At 34.5% G+C, this 25424-nt stretch overlaps 1 protein-coding gene across 15 annotated transcripts in view; it reads left to right on the plus strand.

The window, feature by feature from the left end:
* DNTT (DNA nucleotidylexotransferase) overlaps positions 1–25424 on the plus strand; it is a 180036-nt gene that overhangs the window by 139605 nt on the left and 15007 nt on the right. For 11 of the 15 annotated variants that reach the window (XM_068688151.1, XM_068688146.1, XM_068688143.1 and 8 more), the window contains 3 exons: positions 392–475; positions 19477–19599; positions 22568–24915. In XM_068688151.1, coding sequence (XP_068544252.1) covers positions 392–475; positions 19477–19578 — 186 coding nt within the window. In that variant the 3' untranslated portion in view covers positions 19579–19599; positions 22568–24915. Of the gene's footprint in view, positions 1–391; positions 476–19476; positions 19600–22567; positions 24916–25424 lie in introns of those variants that run through there. The other 4 variants (XM_068688142.1, XM_068688154.1, XM_068688153.1 and 1 more) reach the window with 2 other exon arrangements.

Consider the following 25424-nt stretch of genomic DNA (forward strand, 5'->3'; position numbering starts at 1 on the left):
CTCCTCTCTCTTCTCTGCAGATGGATGTCTGTTCTAAAAATACACTTTATCAGACCCTTTGTAGGAAAGGACTCTATCTTTCTCTACTCACTCAGTTCCTGCTACCTGTTGAGATAATTCATGTAGAGACTGTGGGAGCCCATAGTAAACTGTACATAGCCTTGCTTTCTCTTAAAGTACCCAACTGTTCTCAGACTAGCCAACTGAAATGATGGACCATTGACTATCAAAGTATTGTTCTTTCAGATGATCCATCTGTCCAGACTATAGTCTTTTGGTAGAGATAATTTTCATATTTTCGTTTATTATTTGGTCTGCTGTTGGGACTCTAGTATAAAGGATAACAATTTTGATTGGACAGAATTGCTCTTATCTATTGTGTTTCTTACAGCAATTTGGACGTGATTTGCGAAGATATGCTACTCATGAAAGGAAGATGATGTTGGATAACCATGCCTTATACGACAAAAGAAAGGTACTGTTTTTTTTTTTTTTTTTTTTTTTTTTTTTTTTCTCAGAATTAAGATACCACACTTTTATTTATTTTCAGTTTATTTTTGATATTAAGGTATCTAAAATATTTTAGCTTGAATGTCTATCTGTGAAACAGTCCCATCTTCACAAGATTTAGTTTTCCTGCTACAGCCTGATTCAATCTGAACAAGTATGTCTGAAAACCTTTGGCATAGCTGAGGTAATTTCTGAAATTTAAGAATTAACACATGTGGGACACTGGTATTTGGAAGGAACTGTGCAACCTTCACAAAATGGAGAACAACTCATCTGCAAGCATTCAAAAAAGGCATTTTTTTGTCCTGTTTCAGAATGAAAGGTCATTTCTGTGTCACAGGCACAATTTCAGTGGGCATTGTACTGACATTTTGAAGGAAAAAAGCAATATTAACTGGTACCAGCTCTGAGGAAGTTTCTGTGGGCATGATACTACATGGGGATCAGTGATCATTTTGCTTTTAAAGCTCTGCATTCAGAAGTTTGTGTGGAGTTGTTTTGCTAGGCTTGTTAGTCTTGGTTAAATGGTAGTAATTCTAGTCTAAATGCTTTTGGCTGGAAATATTCTGACCTATGTATTTATCTGGCTTAATGTCTGTATTTGTAACAGACCATTTTAATAAGAAGCAAAATCAATATTGAAGATGCTTATTGATGTCATTATAGGGGAAGGCAAAAGTACCATGTCAATTTTTACATTAATCTATCGTTTGTATTCCTTATAGAATGGAGGCCGCTTTTAACATCTCTACTTACATACAGTATTTTCTCATTGTTTGTGAGATGCAGCAGTGATCCAAGCCCTCACCCCATTACAGATGTCTCCATCTGCGCTTGTCAGGCACATATGCTAGAGAATCCTCAGTTCACATAGAAACCTAGGGAAATGATCAGACTAATGATCCATTTAGTCAAATATCCTGTCTCTAACAATTGTCAATACTAGATGCTTCAGAAGAAAATATTAAATTGCATAATAGATAAATATACAATTACATGTTCAAGGCAGAACTTTCTTCGTGAACTCAGGGATGATGTCACTGCTTGTATTTATATTTTGAAAGCATTTAAATATAAAAGAAACTCAATATAACATATAAAATATTCTTATCTTCAGCTTAATATGTGTTAAATATATCATGCTGTGTAATGGATAACTGCACTAGTGAAATACAAAGCAGTTAAGAAACGTCAGTGTTATTTTTTTGTGTGTGCAGCAAAAATTGTTTACATGGGATACCAATATGTATTATTACATATTTCTTTACCCAGAACACAGATGTATTCAGTGATGCAAAATGTCATTCTATTCATTCATGAGCAACATCAATCAGTATTCTTTTTTCTTTATTGTGTTTAGGCTTTATATCTGACTTACCATTCAAATCCCTCTGGGAAAGAAAATGTGAGTTCCATGTGAATTTCAGTGGGCTAATAAGGATGTTTCACAGAAAAATGATGAGTTTATCTTCACAGTGCCCTCTGGGAAGAAAGGTGCTTTTGTATTCCCAAGTGAATTCTGAGGCAGAGAGAGATTTAAGGCCCTAAAAACCCAATGATGCTCCCTGTGATGCAGCATCTGGCCTCAGTTTCATTCTATTGGATATCCGCCTCAGGATTTCGCAAAATACATAGAACTGAGTACATCCATGACATGTTTCCAAAAGCTGTCAGCTCTAACTGAGTCTCAACCATTTCTGCATGTCTGAGTCTCAAGTTATATTTCTTCACTGCGCTGCCCAAAAATGAAGAAACAGAATTAGTGGTAGGACTAAAATGCTAGATTTAGAATGTTTTCCTTACAAGAACTATCTGTCAAGGACAAAGGAAAAAAAAAATCCAGGCCTACAGAGCAAATTTCAACTGCCTTGACCACAAAGTCCTTAATCTAGGATATCCATATATCAACTGAATGATATGAATGAATCAAATGTTCCTTTCTGTGTGGGCTCTGTTTACTTTGGAGATTTTTATTTTTCCCAAGCAAAACCTAAGCCTCCCTTTTCCCATTTAAATCCAGACACGGACAGTTTACATCCAAATCTTATTTCCTACTGCCAGATATAGACATACTACAATTTTTCCAGCAAAGTCCAATAAGTCCTGACAATGTCTTGACACAGCAGAACGTTGTTCTTTTCTCTTCTCTGCTGCACTCTCAGAAACAACCTAATTTTTCCACAAAGAAAGAAGACCATGCCTAAGACAGATACCCATTATGAAATATGAAACAATAAACAGGAAGAGAGAAACTCCCTCCCTAAGTATTCTAATATTAAAATCAAATGTTTTATATTCATAGATTATTTTTCCCCCGCAATTTTGCATGAAGAGATGCTCATAAAGGACATTTTGAACAAAAAGACTTCCACACTGCCACCCAGTGTGTTATAAAGTCAGCAGTCTGTATAATAACAGCAAGTGTTTATAGCTGTGAAACTTGAGGTGATGACCTATAGAAGAGGAGAAGTTTGCTGTAATTATATGTCTGGGATGTGTGGCTGCCAAAGTTGATTTATTTTTAGGGTCATCAAGTTAACAAGTCAAAGGTGATCTTAGAATCAGTGATGACAAATAATTAGTGACTTGATTCCCACTTCAGGGAATGTATACCCAAATTGTGATAAAATTTTTAAAATTTAGTTATGAAAACTAAAAAAAATCTTCCTTTTAGTAATTCAAGTGCTTTTGATTCAAAAACATTTAGTTAGGCACTTTGAAACATGTTTTTATCTGTACCTTCTCTTAAATTTAGATTGGTATATGAACATATGCATTTCTTTGTGGTACTAAATCTTACTTTCTTACAGTAAAGCTTTCAGAATGCTTAAATAAAGAATGCAACAAAACCACTGAGATGGTCTTTCATTATAAAAGGCAACATTTTCCTTGTTTGCTCTACATTCTGAAAAATAAATTGATATATTTTACTCTTCTGTATTAATAGTTATTAGCCCTTTGGCACTGGAGCTTGCACTGTGGCCTACTGCCTGAACTATGATGCTCTTTGGAGAATCCCATATTCTAGTGCTCACAGGGTAACACCAGGAGAGAACCCTGCTTACTTTAATGGGTTTCCAGAGGGATTCTGGCAGGAATAGAGAACATTAACATAGCAGTTAGGAATCAATTACATAGCTTCCAAGAGGGGAACAAAAGGAATGGATATTTCCTCCAGGGACTTATTACAAGGTTACATGATGAAATTATTCCTCAGCCTTGATTATATTTATTTACTTAAATTTCCCAGCTGTGTGAATAACTTTCATATATTTGCAGGTTTTTGTAGATACTGTGCAGCTATCAAACTAACGTTAATTTTTTATTTATTTATTTTTACCTACTTCCAAAATGAAAACACATTTCATGGATTTTCTTTTGGTAGGAAAACTGAGATGCAAAAAATTGAAAATTTATGACCAATTATCTGACAGCTCTCATTTCCATAACAAGGTGAATGGGTGTTCAGATCTGTGCCTCTGTAAAATTTTATCCTAAAGTTATGCAAATCAGCATTTGTATATACCAATGAAGCATGAAGTTGCTGTGATTTATACCAGCTGGATATTAAACCTTATGATGATTCCCACAGTCAGGGAATGAAGGAATTCATTGATCAACAATCAGGAAGAAAGAGAACTTGTATATTCCAAGCATCTTATGATATTATTATTGCTGTTGCACTGATTATAAATGGCATGATGCATTTATGAAAAAGGCCAGTAAAATTCTCAGTGTAAAACTTTCCTGATTTATGAATGAATCATATGGTCTGTAGGTAAAGTAGATGTCCTTTTGCTGCTAAGCCATTTTGATCATAAAAGGAAATTTATTTTTCTGAGTAAACCATAAGTCAGATTGAAGTCAGTTCAGCTGAATTGAAATTGAAGCTGGAGGCCTTTCCTTTAAAAAAAAACATATTTTTTTTTTAGCTGAAAACCATGACATCACTTGTTGTCTTTATACCTCTAAGTCTTGGGCCAAGGGTTATTAAAATTTGAGCATGCCAGCTCAAAGAATTTTTGGTTAGAACGTGCATTGCATCTGGATGTGATCTGGTGCAACAGAAACCAGTGCTTAAACTCTTATTTATATATTTATGTAATGTGATTGTCAGATCACTATCTGAACTGTAGTTTTTATATGCATATATATATTACAGTTTGCTACATACTGAGATTTGAAAGACATTTCCTTGCAATGATTAAAAAATTGTGATGTAGTATGTCAGTCATTAGCAAGTTTTGACAGTATCCTGACAGCATTTTAATTGGGTAAAATGGAGAGAGATCCTAGAGGATCAAACAAAGGAAGATACAGCTATAAGATCTGTTTTATTTCTAAACACTTAAGCTGAATATCATCTGCTTTCATGACTGTGTAATAAACGTATGACTTACTGTCACATACAATGTTTACTTATTTTTACAGTGATTTTTTACAGCAGCTGGCAGGTCACAGGCTTTCTGTTCTCGAAGGAGCAGCTGTCCTTGAAGTATGAGTGTTTCTCCTCTTTTATAGTTTCAGCAATAGGATTCAGGAATGGCAAACTTTATTGGTTGCTTCTTTGCCAACCTCAGGTGATGTTAGCTACAGTATTTTTGTCATGCAGAGGGGTGCTGAGGAGAGTGTCTAAAGCTAGGCTTTATGATATGGGATTTTTGCAGTCTTCAATGTGGTCAAGACTTAATGTGTTATTGGTATGACTGTTCTCCCATTAAATTGCTCTAGTCTTGGAGTCTGTGCTTTTCTTCAAAAAGAATATTCATTTCATTAAGGAAAAACTTCGTTATTCTCTGGAGTATGAAATGCTACCACTCTGCTTTTAAACTTAGCATCATCTTTAACTTTGAAGTTTGTTCCACCAAATATATACTATTTTGTACTCTGGTCATTACCTCCATACCTCTTCTCTATGATTAATCTCATCCAAGTCTCCATTTCTCCTTAATTTCATTCCATATCATCCACTTTTGTAGATTCCAGTGCTATCAAATTTCCTGTATTTACTATTAATACCATTGCTAATTCCAGGGAATGGTGGTAAAATGGTGGCTACAAATTTGAGATGTTTTCCTTGCCCCTATATTAGAAGAACGTGACAGACTTTTGTGAGTTACCTAGAGAGCTGCTGTAGCTCTGGAAGATGTAAGTTACGTCTTCCTGATGAATTCAAAATCAGCTTTTACATATAGCTAAGATTCCATACTGTAAGCAGTAAACTGAAATGAAAATTCAAAAATAATCATCATCAACAACAGTTGTTTGTTGTTGTTTGTTTTTTAAGCTTTTTTTTTTTTTTTTTTTTTAAACTTGTGTTATTCTGACACTTGCTGATAGCTGTGGTGTTGCTGAAAACCTTTTTTTGTCAGTTATTACTGTTAAAATTCCATAGGAACATAAATATGTTGGATTGTTTTTTTTCCCTGTCTCTGTGCCCTTGGATATTATCTGAAGTTGCAGCTTGCAATTATGAATTTACTATTCATAAATAGTAAAATATGTTGATCCTGTTATTCCTCATGGCTCATCCATTTGAAGATCAAATTCAGATGCCCAATCTTTGTTATATACAGCTAGACTGCAATAAATCTATTTTATAATCTATTTGCTGGTCTTTCTGCTCCCTTTGCTTTTCTATGTGTAGTCACCAGTTAGAAAAGTTCCTCCAGCTTCCAAAAAACTCGGCTCACACAGTTGTTTCGATACAATGCCTGTCACTGGTATTTGATGTGTCTGTGTTGATGACTGTGAAGACAGTTGTTCCACAAACTTCAGTTCCTTTTGAGGAAGACAGCATAGATAATCTTTAGCATTTGAAGGAAAGGTTGCATGAATAAGCTGAAAATGATATGTTGTTTTATCAGTTTGAATTTCCAGGGCTGTACATTGTCCAAAGCCTGACCTTGGAAATGCCTTAAATGCACAGCCAAGCCAATCTGAAAAGTATGTGTGAAATTTTTTGTACCTATTGCTGGTATTTTAGCTCAGATGCAGATGTACAGTAAGGATAAGTAGTTAAACACTGCGACAAAAACTGGTTCAGTTTAATGAAAGAGTTTGATCAATTGGTATTTTGCTCTTTCCCTCTAACTATAAGAAAGAGCAAATATTTAATGAAGGATTTTGGTCATTCAAAATTTGCTTTTTCTCTTAATCAGAGGGTAAATCAAAATGTTGACACTTTCTGCAAAGGGAATCTCAGCTTTGAAAATAGTCCAAACCTCCAAAGATCAGACAGATTTTGGGGCCACAAGCTCTGAGGCACTCACCTTTGCTGGTTGCTCCAGGTTCTTGGACCCTGGCTCTGGTGTAATTAAAATGACTTTTTTTGAACTCAGGTTCCCAGTACCCTGTCAGGTAGGTTGTTGAGAAGATGGGAAAACTGCCAGGACATCAAATAGACTTAAAAGTGACTGGCAAGTTATATTCTACTGGATTATTATTTTTTTTTAACATTAATTTATTTTTATTTATTCCAGAGGAATGTTTTGATGATTACACCATTTTTGTGGAACACATTCCAATTCTTAGTCAGCTGAAACCACATATCTTGTTTCTCTACAGAAATAGGTGTGAGGATGCCCCAAACTTCCAAAGTGCAGAATATACTTCTGAAAGATATACTGTGCTATGCAAAGCCCAGCCCGACCACTTTTATTATGGATAAATTTAAGTTTTAAGAAATGTAAAATTGCTCAACCTTTCTTTTACTATTACTTCCTAACTAAGTTTCTTTACCTAAATTACTTGAAAAGTAATACTATTACCAAATAGTTAAGAAGCCATTATCAGAAAATAAGGTACTTTGGGGTTGTTTTTGCATTTTAATGGGAACTATTGCTTGTAGCTACAGTAAAGAAAGATGTCTAGAACTTTTCAATTCACACAGTTTCAGTTGTGGTGGGATTCTTTATTGCTTTTTCCTTTCTTTCAAAGTATATGAGTTGTTCTTGATGTCGTTTCCTGTTCAATAGTTACTAACAGCCAAAGAGCCTGGCAGAAGTTTTTTTGCACTCAGCATCTGAGCTGTAGTCATTTCCTATTTCATAAGAGAAGAATCTGGGTAAAACAAGAACTGGTTCATGCAAGAAGTTCTGAATGATACATTTTTCCAAAGCAGTATCTTTCGAGTATGCGAGTGAGCATGGGGAAATTGGTCTGAGTCAGAGGCATGCTAAGAAGCCATTGCGGGTACTTCTCTCTATATCTGCTTCATGGTCAGAGATTTCTAGGGATGTCATGTAGAACTTGACTTTTTAAGAAAAAGGTTCCTTAAGGTTCCTAGGGCATAATAGATTGATTAAATTATTAGCATATGAAAGCTATTGCACTAACTTGTAGGTTGCTTGATTTTTGTAAGAGGAGAGTCACAAGCTCAGCGTTATTTTGAAGAGTCATTGGGGCAGAAAGCAGTTATTAGTTTTATGTCCTATGAAAATTTAAGACAGGAAATACCTGGCTTGATGTTTTTTATTGTTAAAGAAATATTCTAGAAAGTACGATACTGGATATAACTGCTCTGAATGGTGAATGTCACAAGATAATGGGACCCAGCTTTGCAAAACATCAAGTGCTGTGCAGCTACAATGACAAACGGTAAAACTCTGTGCTCCCCAAATTTTTAAAGAGAATGTTCGATTTTCCTTAGGAAACTGGTACAAACACAAAAGGGGAAATTTATCATGGGATTTCTTACTTCAGACTGTGAAGATCACATGTATGCAATAGTTATCATTGGTATTGCAGTCTTCAATCATTTGCCTGCAGAAAGTGTTCCTATTTAGGGAAATCCTTAATTAAGTCTTCAAGCATGGCTTGCCCTGGCTTTCCTTGCACATATCTGTAGAGCCAAATGAAGGTGAGACTGCAGCCCAATAATAATGGTTACAAGGAAAACTATCACCATATATAAGTTGCAACAGTAGAGGATGGAAATAGTTTCCATCCTTGAAGAAGCCAGACTGATTGCAGATGTCTGGCCTGTTGCCTGTGCTTCCTACATTTTTATAAACAGTTATCCTAATACAAAGACAGTTTGGTTTTCTGAGCATTGATTCTTTCTGTGACTATCCTATACATACAAGTGGGAAGAAGAGCTGAATATGATTTTATAACTTTAATTTAATTACATAGACATAATATTTACATGTGTTTAACACTTCAACAGACATAGTCTCAAAATCAGTTTTCTTGTGTCATTTGAGTGTTTACTCCACACTATCACTGAAAGAAGGTTCCCGCAGAAGTTTACTAGCACAGTTAAAGAGACATTTTTAGGATTCTTTAAAAATTGGATGTTATAGTCTTATTTTGGCAGATGCTGCTCTAAAATTATGAAGTTATAACAGTGAGAGAGCCTTGAGAACATGTCAATGAATTAAACATGCTGCAGCTGCAGAGTTTGCTTTAGATGTCTGCAATAATGACTATTAAAGCTAAAATAAACTTAGAGATCCAAATTTAATAATATTGATTTCCAATGTGATCAGTTGTTCACATAATTATTGCTACAATTAAATACTGAGTCGTAAACAGATGTACGTACATTTATGTTACAATTCTTCTGTCTCTCTGAGGAAAAGTGGCAATTGCATATGTGGTTTGGGGGATATGTTCTTTTTGCACCTGCTCTATTTTTAAAAATTAAGAATTAAAATAACGAACTTTTTTACCCTCTGGAAAAATTAAAAATGATTATGCATTTTCTTCCGAAGTATGCTTCTACCCAGTGTTTTTAGCAGTTGAAATGTTTCATGTATAGCATATGATAGCTCATTTTTACAAAGTGAGCATATAATTTTTGTACATATTTAGCAAAGTTTAAACTCCTTGTAATAGCAAATTGTACATCCAACATGGATAAATGTACTTGTGCTTCCTTTACTTGGTGGGTTTTCTGAACCAGTGAAACCAGGATTGCTAATGAAATGAGAGATGTGTAAACAGGTACAGATTCAAAACATTTTGACTATACTTTCTTATTTTAAATTCTAGGACGGTGCAGAGCCAACCATTTTCAAGTGTTTTAATTCAGTTATTAAATCAGAATGCTTGGGTAAATTGTAGATTATGGAGCAGGTAGCATAACCTCAAATTTCCTCTTAAAAGAAAAACAAATCAGAAATCCCAGAAGAATCTGGGAAGACAGGAAGCTATAAAAGGAAAGAGATGGGGTCAACGAGGAAAATGGGATATGAGAAAATGTAGTGGGAGTGAGAATAGGAGTCTGGACAAACAGATCAGAAATGAGAGTTCCCAGAAAAGGGGAAAGAAGATGGTATATTTGATTATCAGCAATCGTTATGGAAAACAGCCTGGGTTGGTATATAAAGCTGAGCTGAAAAGAGGCACAAAAAAGAATCTTTAGGCTGTGTGAAAGTTTGGTGGAGTAAAAATAAAATAAAAATCATCAGGCTCTAACTTGGCAACAAGGAATGGGTATTCAATTGGCTCAAAGAAAGTGAGTAAACTCTCATTTTTATTCTGGATATGGCATGAGTGGAACCTGAAGTTATATTAGAGATCTGAGGGGAGAGATCAAGGCTATAACTTAGTATGGGGAAGTAGGGAAGAAATGGAGCTGTAACAGGTACATATTGGAGAAACTCAACTTGCAGAGAAAAGATAAGTTGATCGCAGGTTAATCTGCAGCACAAGATTTTTTCAATGCTGTCCGCATCTGTTAGTTCGGTGGCACAGCATATTTCCTGCCTAGTGAAAGATGTATGTTACAGGAATTGAATGAATCAATATTTCTTTGGAGAAAAAAAATCTCCATGTATACACTGAGGAAAACTGAACTACAGTTGCAATCAAACAAAATTAAAATGCAATCCACATTCCAGGATTTCTCAAAGTGCAGGTCTCAGGATTTCTCAAATCTCAAGATTTTTGTGATCTCAATAATATTCTTTTGAAATAGTTTGTAATAATCCTATATGAATTACATTCAACTGCATTTCATAAAATCTAGGATTCTGTGCATTTTTCGTGTTTCATTTATTCATATGAAGCTTTATAAAGACAAATACAGTAAGACAAGAGCATTTGATGAGGTAAAGCTACTATAAATATCATAGTCTTTAAGCAAAAAAGAAGTATAGTTAAGGCAGAAGAGTAAATAATTCCTGCTAATCATTTTAATCACTTTGTGATAATATGCAGGTCGTCAGAGAGCTACATGAGGCATTAAGAACAGTGTTCCTCTTATTTGCAAGGAAGCTCCAGTTTTGGGTACAACAGTGTGCTATTTAACATGTTAAAAATTTTTGACTGGATTATAAGACAGTAGGTTCCAAGTTTTTTTCCCTTTGTGTGCCTAGAATTGAAAATGTATTCTTGTATTCTGGATGGTCATATATAGTAGTCTTTATTTATTGTGGAACGCTTTTAATTATTTAAATTGTAATGAGAGAATGGATGCTTAACTACGTAGTGTCTTGCAACAAAGTAATAATGCGCCTGTCATTTTAAACAGAGAATAATTCCATGTTATGCACACCATAGACTTGTCAAATAACACGGTCATAAACTTTGTCAAATAAAGAAGTGGTCATTCAGTTAAGTCTACAGATAATGTTTTTAAATATCTTATTTTTTAGTGTCAGTTCTTCAGCACTAGTCTTTTTGGTTCTTCTTCATCAAAGCTACTCAGTGTCACCACTTTGCATGTAGAAAGCCTGAAGGCATGTCACTCTGTATTATGAAATAATTAACTGTATAAATGTCTAAGATGTACTAATATTAGCCTGATTAATTCCCCCCCGCTTTTTTTTTTCCTCAGTACATCTACTTAGTATTGTTCAGAAATTTAATTTGAATAAATCTATAACTAGAGCAAATCTACAACTGAACAGTTTTAAGAGAAATATTCAAGTATGATATTTCTGATTAAAAACACAGGATATGTCCAGTGGTAAAATAAAATGATAATTTATAATTCTGGCTTCTATTACATTCAAACATTATTCATGCCCAGAATTATTAGAATAAATTCCACTGCACTATTTTGCATCAATACTATTACACAAGATTTTGCTGGAGGGTATTGAATAAATGTAATTCTTGTAATAGTGTTTTTTTTTTTTTTCAATCATGGATTGTTATAATGCCATTTCAAGGGGTCTTTTTATTTTTTTTTCTTTCTTCCCCTCTCTGATTATATATCATTTTATTTGTAGCTGGATTAGAAATAGATTAGTTTTTATTTTAAAGCAGGCATGGTGATTACTACAGAAAACACCAGTGAAACATGAAAATTACATTTGGAGATAATATAATATCAGAGGGACAGGTCATTTACTATTGAAAAACATTATGATTTCATCAAAGGCAAAGTGCACAGTGTCTACACATTATTGTGGAATATTATCGAACTTTGTGAAACACTTCACATTTCCAGCACAATTAGTACTTCAAATTTTATGCTGTATAATTATCATGAAATTGTTTCTACTGTTAAGAGTCCCATTCATTATTTGTAGCAAAAATATTTAGAAAAATATCTAATTATGGGCAAAGCAAAAAATCACCAACAGCTTGTTTTAAAGAGAAACCTCTCTCTCGAAGAAAATAAAAAAAAAAAAGAAAAAGAAAAAGAAAAAGAAAAAAGAAAACTCAGGGAAAAACATGTAAGGAAAATCACTTCACAGTTGTTAGTTGCATTGCTTAGGAGAGTACTGGTAGGTAGGTACTTAATATTACACTAAACAACAAAATGTAAAAACTTTTGTTAACCATAATGATGTTAAATACTATTGAGAGTTAAGAATACCAATGGGTATTCTTCAGGGCTTGATTCTTTCACATCTTATTTATCAAATAGTATCTTATTTTGAGAGTATTGTCTTACTGACTACTAACGAAGTAAGTTATTGTCCCTCTCAGGTCAGCTTGAGATATATATTAGTGTAAACATCAGGACAAGGAAGAAGTTTTATTTTTTCCATGTTACTTTCTGACAAGAGTTCATACTACACAAGATAGTCATTGAATACAATGACTTGAAACCTCTTACCAAATGACATAATTTAATGTGTTGTGTTTTTTTTTTTCTTTGGAAATTGCTTTACTTAGATATTATTATTATTTTTTTTTTGCCTTCCTCTCTTCCCCCCCTTCTTTCTCTATGAGGAAAATCATTTAGTTGGCTGAGAATGTTACTGATTACAGTGATTCTTGCCACCACTTTGCCCTAATGAGTCAGCTAATGATTTCAGAGAAGTAGCCACCATTTTACAGGTTGATGTTGCATTGTATTCCCATACTTTCATTGTAGATTGAAGGTACTCAACTTCATATTGCTTGGTATACTGCAGGAATTTATGGATCTGCTGTAACACTTTCTCTACTGTTGCTTTTCATAATTCTGGGTCTCTAATTGGTGTAAAACTGTAAAGCTATTCGCTGCACTGAAGCTCAGAGTGGATTTATATTTTTCACCAAAGATGGAAATCTGTTCCTTTCTACTGCTATGGAGTTTTCATTTATTTTCTCACAAGTTTCTTTAGACCATTCAGAGCTATTAGCTGGCTTGGTTAATGCACAAGCTCTGTGTGCAAGAAATCACTCCAGCAAGCAATTGCTTTTTCAAGGGGGAAAGCAGGATTGCATAGGGAATAACTTTTTGTGAGTTAACACTTTTTGTGAGTTAACAAGTTTTGAATGGAAAGTGATGGAAATACTTTCCATCACTTGCAATAAGTCTGCAACATGCTTCCTCGTGTTTCCCACAGCTCCTGTATTTGCTGAGTTACTTTGCAGGCACCACCTGCACCTTCCCCTTAGAAATACCCTCTCAGAAATACACTAAAATAAAACAAAAACAGGTTAATGGTTTTATACCAAGTCTGCTATGGGGCTTTCATAAGACCTGAAGAAAATTATCTGGACTATTATTTTTCCCCCATTTTCTCTTTCTATTACTTTCTATTCTAGGTCCCCTTTCATTCTTGCTTTTTGGCTGGCTGGTGGTTGGAGTAAATTTGTTGTGCTGTTCTGTAAATTTGTATGGATTAAACTACTCTGAGTCAGTGAGATTAAAGATATTAGAGTTTGCATCTATGTGAAAACAAAACAAAACAAACAAACAAAAACCAACCAAACAAAAAAACCACAAGCCAATAAATGTCTGAACTAAAATTACAAGGTGTGTACCAAAATTCCACTGAACTATTTTTTTCACTCTTTCCTTCAGTTTTACCTCCCTGACTTCTTGTATGTGTTGCACTTGTCCTCTACATGAAAATGTCAAACCGTGGAAGCTCATTGGCATGTCTGGTAATGTAAGACATGTTAGCACCACAGGTATCATTACAAGGTCATGTCAAGTCAGTCATTCAGTAACTCTTCTTCATCCTGTTTTTTTTTGTATTTGTCTTTTGTTAGTCTGATATCCCCCCTTTTGCCCTTCACTCCTCCTTTATTTTTTGTTACTTTTTGAAAAAATGCTGCTAGGTTTTCTGTATTTGTGTTTCCAAGATAAACCTCATTGAAGTTGATGGGGAGCAAGAATATAAATGATGCAAAGTGTTTATTTTGGGTCTTGTAATAACTTAATTGTCAATAAGAAGAATATCCAACTAGTTGTGCCATGGAGTGAGTTAGGATAATTTTTCATTAGTCAGCCTGTGTAATCTAATTGCCTCTCTTCTGAATGACCTTTCTGAGAGGAGAGAAGATGCAAGTGCATAGCTGAATCATACATTCTCCTTGTCCTCTCTTCTCTCAAGCTTTCCTGACTTGGTTGCTTTGACAATACTGCTTGTCTTCTGCTTGTCACATCCAAGACTTCCCAGTGCATTCAGTGCATTCAGTGGTTGGCTCTAGAACTCATATTTTTTGTTTGAAATATATACTTTCCTTGCCAGTGGTTGACTTTTCTGTGAACTTTAAATTTTTTTCACGTCTGCCATTCATTGTGAGTTAATGCAGATATTCAGGCTAGGAATGCAGGGGAAGGCTTCCCAGGTGCAAAGCAGCAGTAAGATTACATAATTTCCAAAAGCTTGTCTGCAAAGCTTCACCAGAAACCCATGTGGCTCACTGCATGCCGCATGAAAAAGCCTCTAACATAGGACTGTAATTTTGGATGAAGAATTTACAGGAGAGCAGTGTAATGTGTGTGCATTTTGTGGACACATGATTTTACAAATATTTTTGATGGAAAGACCAGGCTCTGTCATTAGCTGAATGGCACAGCTCTGACAAGCTGTGTTGCGTTTTAGGTCGGTATAATATGAAAGTCAGAAAATAATGAAATTTATACCTGTGTTGTGAGGTATACATTGTAAAATGTTGATTTATTAAGACTAGCGTCTTTCTAAAAGTTTCCGCAGTTCTGCAGTACTTGTGCAAACAGTGATGATGCACAAACACTTTTTCTAGCAAAAGTGGTCCAGTGACATAGAACAGATAAGGTAAAACTAAGGTCAGGTAAACATATGAGAACATTACTCCTGTTAATCACGTGGAAAATGTTTGCTTGGATGGATTAATTATGTTTCTGCCTTCACAATTTTTTCCCCTGTAAACTCATTTTATTCATTTTATTAACTTCTCACAGTCCAGCCTTTGTTTCCTCTGACCTGCTGTCGGTTGAGTGTTTGGCAGAGACAGACACCAACCTGACAGCATGTGGTTTGAAACAACTGAAGCCTTTGTATGATGGGAACTGGTGACTAAAATTGGGCTCCTACACCCCAAAGTGCTTAAGCAGGAAAGAGCACAATTCTGTGGAAAATACATAGATTTACTTAACCAGTAATATATTTCAATGTAGTCATATAAAGAAATGTGGAAGTCTTTTTATTTAATTTTATTTAAATTTAAAATCAGTGGAAGGCTTGATTTGTCGTGTCATGGAACGAACTGTATCCTTATTTCCTCTTTATAAGATGACTTGTGAAATGGCTGTTGTAGCTCTTTGATACAGCATAAAGGCTACGCTGGACGGACAGATGTAATTAGAGTTGTTTAGCAGAATAATAGTGCTGTAGTTGTTCTTCCCACCTAATGGGATTGTTGGCATGCCCAACTATTTTTTTTTTCTTTTTGAGCAAGGTCTTATTCTACACACAGACTGTGCTTTTATTCAAATAGCAGCACGGCTTTCATGCAAGAATTGTTATACATTCCTTTACAGCCATCTATATTTTTTTTACAGGCTACAAATATTATTTGAGCAAGAAGGATCAGAGAAAAAGGGAATGTGAGCAATTTAATAGCTTTGCACCTTTAAGCTCTCAGCGTACTGAGAGCTTAAGTTGCATGTCTTCAGTGTTCAGTGTGTGCACTGAATGCAGTGGCCTATGATATCTAGAGAATTGGTTTCACATCTTGGAAGATGTTGCAAGCAATGTTACTAACATAACCTAGCATAACCGTTAGATCCAAATAATTATTTATGTGTATACATATATATATATATACACATATATATATACATGTTTAACTGACTTGACATAACTGATGACATATGAAGGGAAGCCCAGAATTAAAATGGCAAATATATTTGTAACAGAAATATAAGGTGCATAGTATAATTTCTTCTATAGTTTTTTATGCTATCATTCATCTATAATTGATGTTACCCCACAAAAATATTTTTAGAAAGGACTCTGTCCAAGCACAATGAAGAGTTAAGTTCCAGCTTTTCAAATGACAGTCTATCCTCTTCTTTTCTGTTGTTCATTTATCATTGTCATACTTACTGCTGCTGTAACCATTCCAGACACGTAAAACAATGGGGGTTTAGCCTGCTTGGTATTTATCATTCTGCATACCGAAAACATTAAAGTTTAAAATCATTAAACTGACATTATATCTCCACTTAAATAATTTTAAAAAGGAAAGCAAATATTAAAGTAATTAAATTGACATGGACACAAGTTAGTGAAAGCAGACAATACAAAAGTTAGTGAAAGCAGACCAAATTTAAATGAGGAAAGTACTAGCTAACCTACTGAAGAGTTTTCCATTTTATAGCATGCAATGTTACCAGGATACAAAGGAAAGGTTAGAATAAACGCATAAGTTATTGAAATTCCCAAATGCTTACCTAGAAGCAGCTGCATCAAACAGTTTTGTAATTTGTTAACAATATATTGTTGGTAATATTCTGTCCCCCTCACTCCTCCATCCCCTCATTTTATTTGGTGAAAAAGAATGTAAGAAGTCCCAACGGACTATAATGATCATTGCCCCTTGAGGTCTTTTGCTCTGGAGGGGGTTTGCATCCTACACAATGTCATAGTTTTCCAAAGGATAATGAAATCCACTGGAGAATGACTGCATTCTTTCTGAATTGCAGTTGTATGGCAACCAAAATCAGCACTATGAAAAAAGAGCAGAGAAAATGGGACATAAAATTATATATTTTAAAAATGGTCTTTGAAAGGGCATGATTTTTCTATGACTTATTCAAGAATAAATGCTCAATGTAGAAAGTAGAGTTGGGCCAGTAACGAACTAGGGAATTTCATACCTTAGCTTCTCAGCTAATACCAAGGATGATAAGGATTTAAATAGAGAAACAAATCAATGAAATTTCTGCCAACTCTCTCATCTTCAGGACTGAGGTTTGCACACATACATACTGTATACATACCAACCTAAAGTACTTTGCTTTCCAGAGGATTCTGCTGGTTCAGAAGCATTGATTATCATTTCATCAGTGATACTGCCTGCATGATCTTAATGTTTTTTATTTTGAGGTTCTTGCATTCAAACTATCTTCCTAAGTTTATCTTGAGATGGGGAAAATTGTAATAAAATGCCACAGTAACAAGCTGAAGGTTATTTATAGTATTAGTTATAATACATGATTTGGTATTTTGCAATATACTATTACTACCAAGATTTTTGGTAGTAAATAGTAGGATATCAGTCTACTTGGAATGTGATTAAACGTGTGCTTGCCAAGAAGAATGAGTTAATATTGATGCAGAGCATGAGTAGATCTGTTTTCAGAAATGTATGCGAAGCTGGTAGAGAAACAGTTTCTGTGTTTCCTGATGAAGCAATCTCAGCGGAGCATTGTTTCGTTAAGTGCAGTGTCAGGAGGTTGCTGTCATTGCAGCATTTTTTCTTCCTGACCAAACAGTGGAAAAAAGACAGATGAGTACTGTAGAGCTGGATGTGTATTGGGTGTATAAGCAGTAGAGTTTAATTTCAACTACATAAAGGAATTATCCAGGTTGACTGAAAGTACAGGTTGCTCAATGAATGTGACCTAAATTTTCATGTCCTTTGTGCTTCTCATGAAAATCAAGAATTTCTGCATGTTAATTTCAGTAATCTCTGATTTCTTGGGATATCTTTTCTTCTTTGTGGTTACTGGATAAATTGCTAACCATATTTTAAAGTTTCCAATCTTGGTGTGTAGAGTCAACCTAACTAGGCTGAGCTACTCAAAAAGTAGGTTAGACACATGGAGGTACTCTGAAAATGGACAAGAAAAATGGTTTGGAGGTGCCTTCTGGTGCTTTCAGCTTTTCTGATTATTTAAGTAACATATGCAAAATCAGTAGAATTGGTATTTGGCCCCCGAAAGGAACAAGTACTGTTGGCGTATGCTGAGCTATATAACTAAAACTAGACTTCTACTTCATTGGTTAATGGTTTTATTTTGTGGCTTCATTAGATGTGAGTTGAAACCAAGTGACAATAATAGTGTAACATCTATCTGAACTTTGACAGTGCTAGTTAAGAAATCACCAAGTAGTGCTAACTCTGTGCCTTCGCTCTCTTCTTCTCTGTCATCAAAAGTAGCATTGATCATTAATACCGAAATGAAAATAAGAGGTAGCAGTTCACACAAGAAAGCATTTCTATGGCAGCTGTTTTACATTAGGTGTTGTTAATAGTCATGTTTGCAACTGCAAATGTAATATTTACATCCATTGAAATAACATCAGTGATTAAATGGGATAAGAGCAGAATGATACCAGCTGTTCCAGAACATCATATTTTTTTTGTAAACTTGATTGATGTTGATTGGGCATGCTCTGGATCTGTGGAATACCAGTAAGAAGCTGAAAAGAAATCCCCAAACAACAACAAACCCCAATAGCTGGGCCAGCAGTTCATTAGTAACATCTCTTGAGCAAAAAGAAAAGAAAAAAGAAGAAAGAACAGTACTGAATGCACTAATCAAATTTTCATCACTGTATAAGCTCTGCATAGATTGACAAAGAGGGAAAATAATAGGTTATGATTAACATTAATAACACTTACATTGTGAAAGCAGTTGGCAGATATCAACTAGAGATTCATTTAGAAACATGGCTTGTAGCTACTGAGAATGGTATTCAGCATCAGATACTTTGTATTAGAAATTTTCCCTGTCAAGCAAATGAAATGAATTTTGCTTGCAGAAAAACAAGAAGTGACAGAACAAAAGGAATGGGATGCAATTTGGGGTCCCAGAGAAATGAAGAGCTTCTATTAAAGGGTATCAAAGTATCTGTAACATCTGTCTTTAAGAGTAACATCTTTTTTTTTCTCATTTTACTTTTTTTTTTTTTTTTTCCCAGTAATTTATATGTATGGCTTGCCCTCTCTTGTTCACATTTAGAATTAAAAAAAACAAAACAAAACAACAACAACAACAACCAAAAATACCCAACAAACATAACAACAACAAAAAATCCTAACATCCTGTCCTCGCAAAGTCAAGCTCTAGGGAAGAAATATTTCTGGTACTGTTACCTGACGGGTAGTTTTCAATCTTTTCTTTCATTTTCTTTTACTCTGTGTTCTACCATTTTTTCTAGTCCTCTCCAGATGAAAAAAGGATCTACATTCTCCTAGTTATTGTTTTTTGTATCTTACTTTTATTCCAGAACCTGACATTTGAATTTCCTAGAAAAAAAATATTGTCTATGCTTTGTAAGCAATCTTTCCTATTACAGACACAACTTTGAACTGTCAGTTCATTATGTATATGTGATTATTTTTTTTCAGCTTTTCATGCTCCATCAAGTTTCTGTAGTTGTGGGCACTGTTCCAGAGTCTAAATATTCATATGCTGAGAATTCCATGCTTGAAGAATACTTTAGAAAATAGGAAACTGTTTTTACACTAGAGGTAAAAGACAAAAACATTTGTCCTAATTTGTTTAAAAAAAAAATCTTGAAATAATGGGCAAAATTATTCCCTCAAATTTCTGATACAGAGTGTTTGCATATGAAAATTATCTTATGTAAATAGAATTCATTACAGGAAAGTGAAAACAACTTCATATACCTTGTTAAGTACTTTTACTGTGCATTGTTGTAACAGATCTAATCCATATGGAACGTTTTATTGCCTGAAATCAATGCCTTTGTAGAAGAGCTTAGTAGAATATCTACTTAACTCATTGGGAAAGATATTTTTTATTTTTATGTTTTCAATGGGTTTGGTTGTGTTTTTGTGTGCAAACTCTAGCCCTAAAGTTTTCATGTGTGTAATTGAAATGTGTGTAATATGAATGCCAAAGATTTAGCGACATAAACAAGTAGCTTCTGAGCATTGCAAGGAACTATTTGTTGTACTTTATGTATTTATATGGGACAGGACAGAGAATGATGCAATTTTAAAAGTTGCTGATTTTTGTAATATATTTTTTATTAGTAACACAGAATACTTATTTCTTATTGCCATCATTACCATTGACTCTAAGTATTTGTCTGTTAAGATTGTTTTTGTCTAATTGAAGATGAACTCTCTGAAATTAAAATAATGAAAATGTTCCATATTTATTCATTGAATAGCAATTATTTGATAAGAAAGATAAATGGATTCAAGACAATATTAGCCAGAACTATTCTTAAATATCTACTTTGCTGGTTGGGAACTCGGAATGAGCAAATCATATTCTGTCCTTTCTGTCCTCCCAAACTCAAAGGAACACCAAAGGCCTCTGACTCAATTCACTCAGGAGCATCTAATCTCTACTATTCAATTTAGTGTTTGTAACCTTTCTAGCACAGTTAAACCGACTTTCATTCTACTTTGTGGCATTGAAAAATAGCTGTTAGGAAAGCTGGCAGCTTGACTACTCTGGCTGTCCAAGCTGAACAATGTCAGAGAAAGATGGGGCTTTGCTGTAGATAGAGTTAGATTTAGAACTTCAAATTTCAGATACTCCTATGATGAAATGGGAACAGTTTTCTGGTTTAGTTGAAACCCTTATAAAGTTTGAGTTTACAAACTGAGTTTTGAGAAAATTAAAGTTACATTTTACCTTGGGTGTTCAATTCTTCATTATGCCTTGGCAAAACCGTGGCTGTTGATGGGAGTGAGAGATGGATCAGGCACTGGAAAGAAGTGAACTGATGATTAATAACAATAAGTCACTGAGTTCCAACTAGTGAGATAAATTTTACTGATGATGCACAGGCATGTTTTAGGGGCAGCATGAAGCTGGCACGGACTCTGTTTTTGTTTACTCTTTCTGGCTCATCATTTAGTGACTTGCTGCCAGAGTGATGTAACCTCATTTACTAGAACCCTTTGAGCCTGACCCTTCAGCCAATTGTTCACCTATCATATTATGTATTTGTCTAGCTGTATGCTGGACATTTTGTCCAGAAGGATACTGTGAGGAACAGTATCAAAAGCTCTGAAATCCAAAAGGATTACATCAGTGGGCTTCCCTTGGTCAACTATGTGCTTAACATTGTCATGAGAGGGCAGTTGAAAGGGTAAAGAGAGAACAGGCAGTAACCAGAAGCAAGATTTATGTATTTCAGTAACCTGCTTGCCTGATGCTTTCTGAGGCCCTTGTGTTGCATGATCACTATGGGAGATCAGGGAATGAAAGAGGGTGTGGAGGAGAGAACACAGAAGGTAAACTTGGAAATCTCTGGTGCCAGTTGTTCCACCATATTGTGAGACTGCTCCAATGTAGCTATGGATTCATCCTTACCCACTGCCATGGGTATGCTGGACAGCATAGCCTTCCTGGAGGCAGTGGTTAGCAGCTGAGAAAGCAAAGACGCTGGCACAGATTTTTCTAAATTTTAGTATAATCAGAGATTTTCCTAAGAGGAATTCATTAATGGGTAGTTTTCCACTCAGCTTTGCCTCTTTCACAGTAGAAATTATAGATTGTAAAACCCTAGCCCTAAAGTTTTTCATGGTGGTGGAGTTTGAGACTGTTCAGAGCTTAACATCGATTGAGACTTAAGAACAAAAGATTCAGGAATTGCTGAAATATTAAGTATTCTTTTTCAGTGGAATGAGTTTGTTCTTGCTTCCAAACAGTGAGGTTTGCCCTGCTTTAACATTCATCTACCTTAGCAGTTTTGTAATTAATATTGTACTTCAGTGTGTCAAGGAATGCATAAAGCTATGTATATTACTCTATTGGTCTTCTTAAGAAAGATAGAGTTAGTGGGCTGTTCCTGTGCAAAATACTTTCCTGTGATGTCAGAAGAGATCTGAAAAAATAATTAAATAAAAATAGAATTTTACTATAAATTATTCATTAAGAGTGTGCATTTAAAAACTCAGTTGCAGTTGATTTTCAGCTAATTTTCATCTTGCTTTTCCAGACAGATTTTTTTTTTTTTCTTTTTCAGAAAACTCTTCTGTAAATATTAGAAACTTGGAAGGCATTAACACTTTTAATATTTGGTTATACATAGTTAGTGAATCAGCATGAACGCACTTATAGAGAACATTACTATAGTAATTTATAATATAACTGATTATTTTTTTTAAGAACGTTACTGACCCTTGCTGAAGGGAAATGTAGGTTTTATTTGAGTTCTAACACTTGCACACAGAGATTTGAAAAAGCATATCAAAACAAAGAGTTGTAAACTAATCATTAGAACTGAAGGCATCAAGAAGTATTAGAATTATTTTCTAACTTGCTTTCACACTGCAAGGTCACCCCTGAACAAAGTGATGACGATAATGTATTTTGTAGGGAATATAATGGGTAGAGTTGTCAAAAATTAACTCCTTTTAAACAGTGAAAACATCAATTGAAATTTGCTTCTAACAATTTTATTGTCTTTTTTTTTTTTTTTTTTTTTTTTTTTTTTTTTTAATTATTTCACAGAGGATCTTTCTCAAAGCTGGAAGTGAGGAAGAAATCTTTGCACATCTTGGCTTGGATTATCTCGAACCATGGGAAAGGAATGCTTAAAGTGATTTGCCAGTGTGCATTCATCAGTTGACAGTGATGGTCTTTCTGCCTATCTTGTAGTCTGATTTAGATATATATATATTACATGTCTCTAAGAGAAAACTTTTAAAAATATTAGTTAGAAGTCCTTATGTATGCTTACGTTCCTAGAAAAGAACAGATTAAGTTCTTCAGAGTCCTTTCCAGTCTTTCCAGTTTTAGTCTTTGATTTTTCTTCATAGGATGAAAAAGAGGAGGTAGAGCTTGTGGATTTATTTTTTTTTTTCAAATGAAAACTTCTAACTGGTGAGATTTTTGCTTGTAACAGAAACTTCAATAATAATAATGCTTTTTAAAATATTGCCAGCTATGACAATACCTAAATAATACAAAACATTTCAGCTGAGTCCAAAAATCACTGAAGTACACGCTTAGCTTTAGCTGAATTTCTTAAGTATTTTGTTGCATTCATATACAGTTTTTCTACAGTATATAAAGGCCAAAGACCTAGGTGGAAATTAGTCTGGCAGTCTGAGGCTTCAGCTATAATATTTATCTAGTTGCATCACCACTCTATAAAAACTATAATCAAGCTGGGAATTCAGCTTAGACAACATTACCCAGGAAGAGATTTTGGAAAGGAAAAGTGGAATAACTCAGTAGCAATCTTCAATGGTGAGGAAAAATACTATAAATTTGGAGTACTAATTTGGACTTCAGAAGATCCAGGACGTGATGTGATGATCAGGAATTTGAATTGCAACCTATATGACACCAATTGCTTTAATTGTCAGACTAGTGGCTGCTCTGGCGTGAAAGCTTGTATTTATCTGTACTCGTTTTTTATAACTTGAAATTTAGTTTTTGTCAGTAGCTATATATGCACTGGAATGAGAAGTTTACCTGAGCTCTTGGCTGCTCTAGACTGTTATTCCATCATTTTGGTCAGAAATTCATTTTGTACGTGAGACACTTTCTAATGGAAGTGATCCTTTGAGATGTTTTGTTTTCAGTAAATTCTCAGTGGCTCTTGTGATTGTTATGGATATGGAATACATTTATCCTTTAATGAACAAGGGTATTTAGTAGTTTAATATGTGAAGTTACTTACTGACAATTCCTTTGTCAAATTTAGAATAAAGGTGATTGAGAGCACCATGACTGGTCAAAATTTTTTTCTTAATTAATACTGAACTTTTTTTCCACCTGCTAAGGCTGATTGCACATCTTGGCATGACAAAACCATTCACAACCAGTCTTACTGACAGTAATGGTGTCCCCTATTCAAACAATGACAATGTCCCATGGCAGCATAGATGTCAAGGTTCTACACGTGCATAAAATATACCAAGACTTAGTATTATAGTGCTTAATTACAAGATGAATGACTTAAAGTGCAAGTGCCAAAGCTATTGCTGGTAATTAAAAAACATCTTCTGAGAAGCTGCCTCCTCAAGAGATGTTTTGTTAGTATAGTAAACAGTATTAACAAAAGTTCCTATGTGCAGTTTTATATGCAACATATTTCTGGTTGTTAAAATAGGTAGTAGCCGTGTTTTTCTGTGAAATGTATTCATTTTCATGGCTGGAATTACAACTATAAAAACACTTTGAATATATCAGTGCTTATTCAGTTCTATATATTTGATGCCCAGTTCTTTTAGGGTACAGTTTATTCATCACACTCTCCATCTCTACTACTGTATTCACGAACAATACTCTCCTTCAGTTTAATACAGGTATTCATCAAGGTAAAACGTTACAGAATCAGGCCCAGAAGTGACTGTAGGAAAATGAAAACTATTTCTTAAAAAAGGATCTTTTTTTTTTTTTTTCTACAATGATCTCATGCTATTCAATAAACACAACCATATCACAGGTCATTGGGAGATTTCTCAAGCTTTAGCAAACAACATGAAATAAAAGACGAATAGGAATGGTCTACTGCAAGAAATTAATGCTATGCTGTGAATCCATTCTATAACTTGAGATAATCTGCATTATATGGTACAATTTAAATTCTGTAATTTAAAGCCATGATATTTGTCATTATTATGATGTCTTTAGTAGAGTTGTAGGATTTTTTTTTTTTTTTTTCAGATATAGTTATGTGACAGAAAAAGTATGCTGACCTTGTTTACAGGTTTCATTCAACTGAGGACTTTTAAAAAGGACTGCATTGTAAACCATTCTAAAACCTAAAATGGGGAAGTAGAAAAATGTGATAACAGCATGGAATTTTATTCTTGACTGTACCAATAAAACCATCCCTTTAAAGTGCAGTTTTGCTAACTGAGCTGAAAATACAATGCCACTTTCTGAATTGCTCTAACTAGAAAGCACTGGCTTCACTTCCTTCTTTATCATACTGACATATGAAACACCTTCGGTGTTCTGCATCAGGATGCTGACACTTAAGTAGCAATGAAATTTTTCAATCCTAGTGGAAGAGAATAAAAGCTACACTACCTTATCTATATATACTTTTTACTTGACCAATATTTATCATAAATTATACATTCCAGTTGTGCTGTTTCTGCATACCTCATGCCAGAGAGGAAATATGAAACATTCAATTTTTCACGTAAAGAAATGTTTGAAATTCATAACTCCCATCCTGACCGCCTATGCATCACTTATAATTATGCCACCTGTGGGGGAGAAGATACCAAACACAGGTTCTGTCAGCTCCTTGAAGACTGGAAAAAAAAAACAAAAAAAACAGCACACTACTTTATTTTTTTTTTCCCCCTCGATTTCCATGAGCTTTCTTTAGAATACATTTGACAGG

This window comes from Anas acuta, chromosome 7 (genome assembly GCF_963932015.1).
Source record: "Anas acuta chromosome 7, bAnaAcu1.1, whole genome shotgun sequence".
Taxonomy (NCBI): Eukaryota; Metazoa; Chordata; class Aves; order Anseriformes; family Anatidae; genus Anas; species Anas acuta.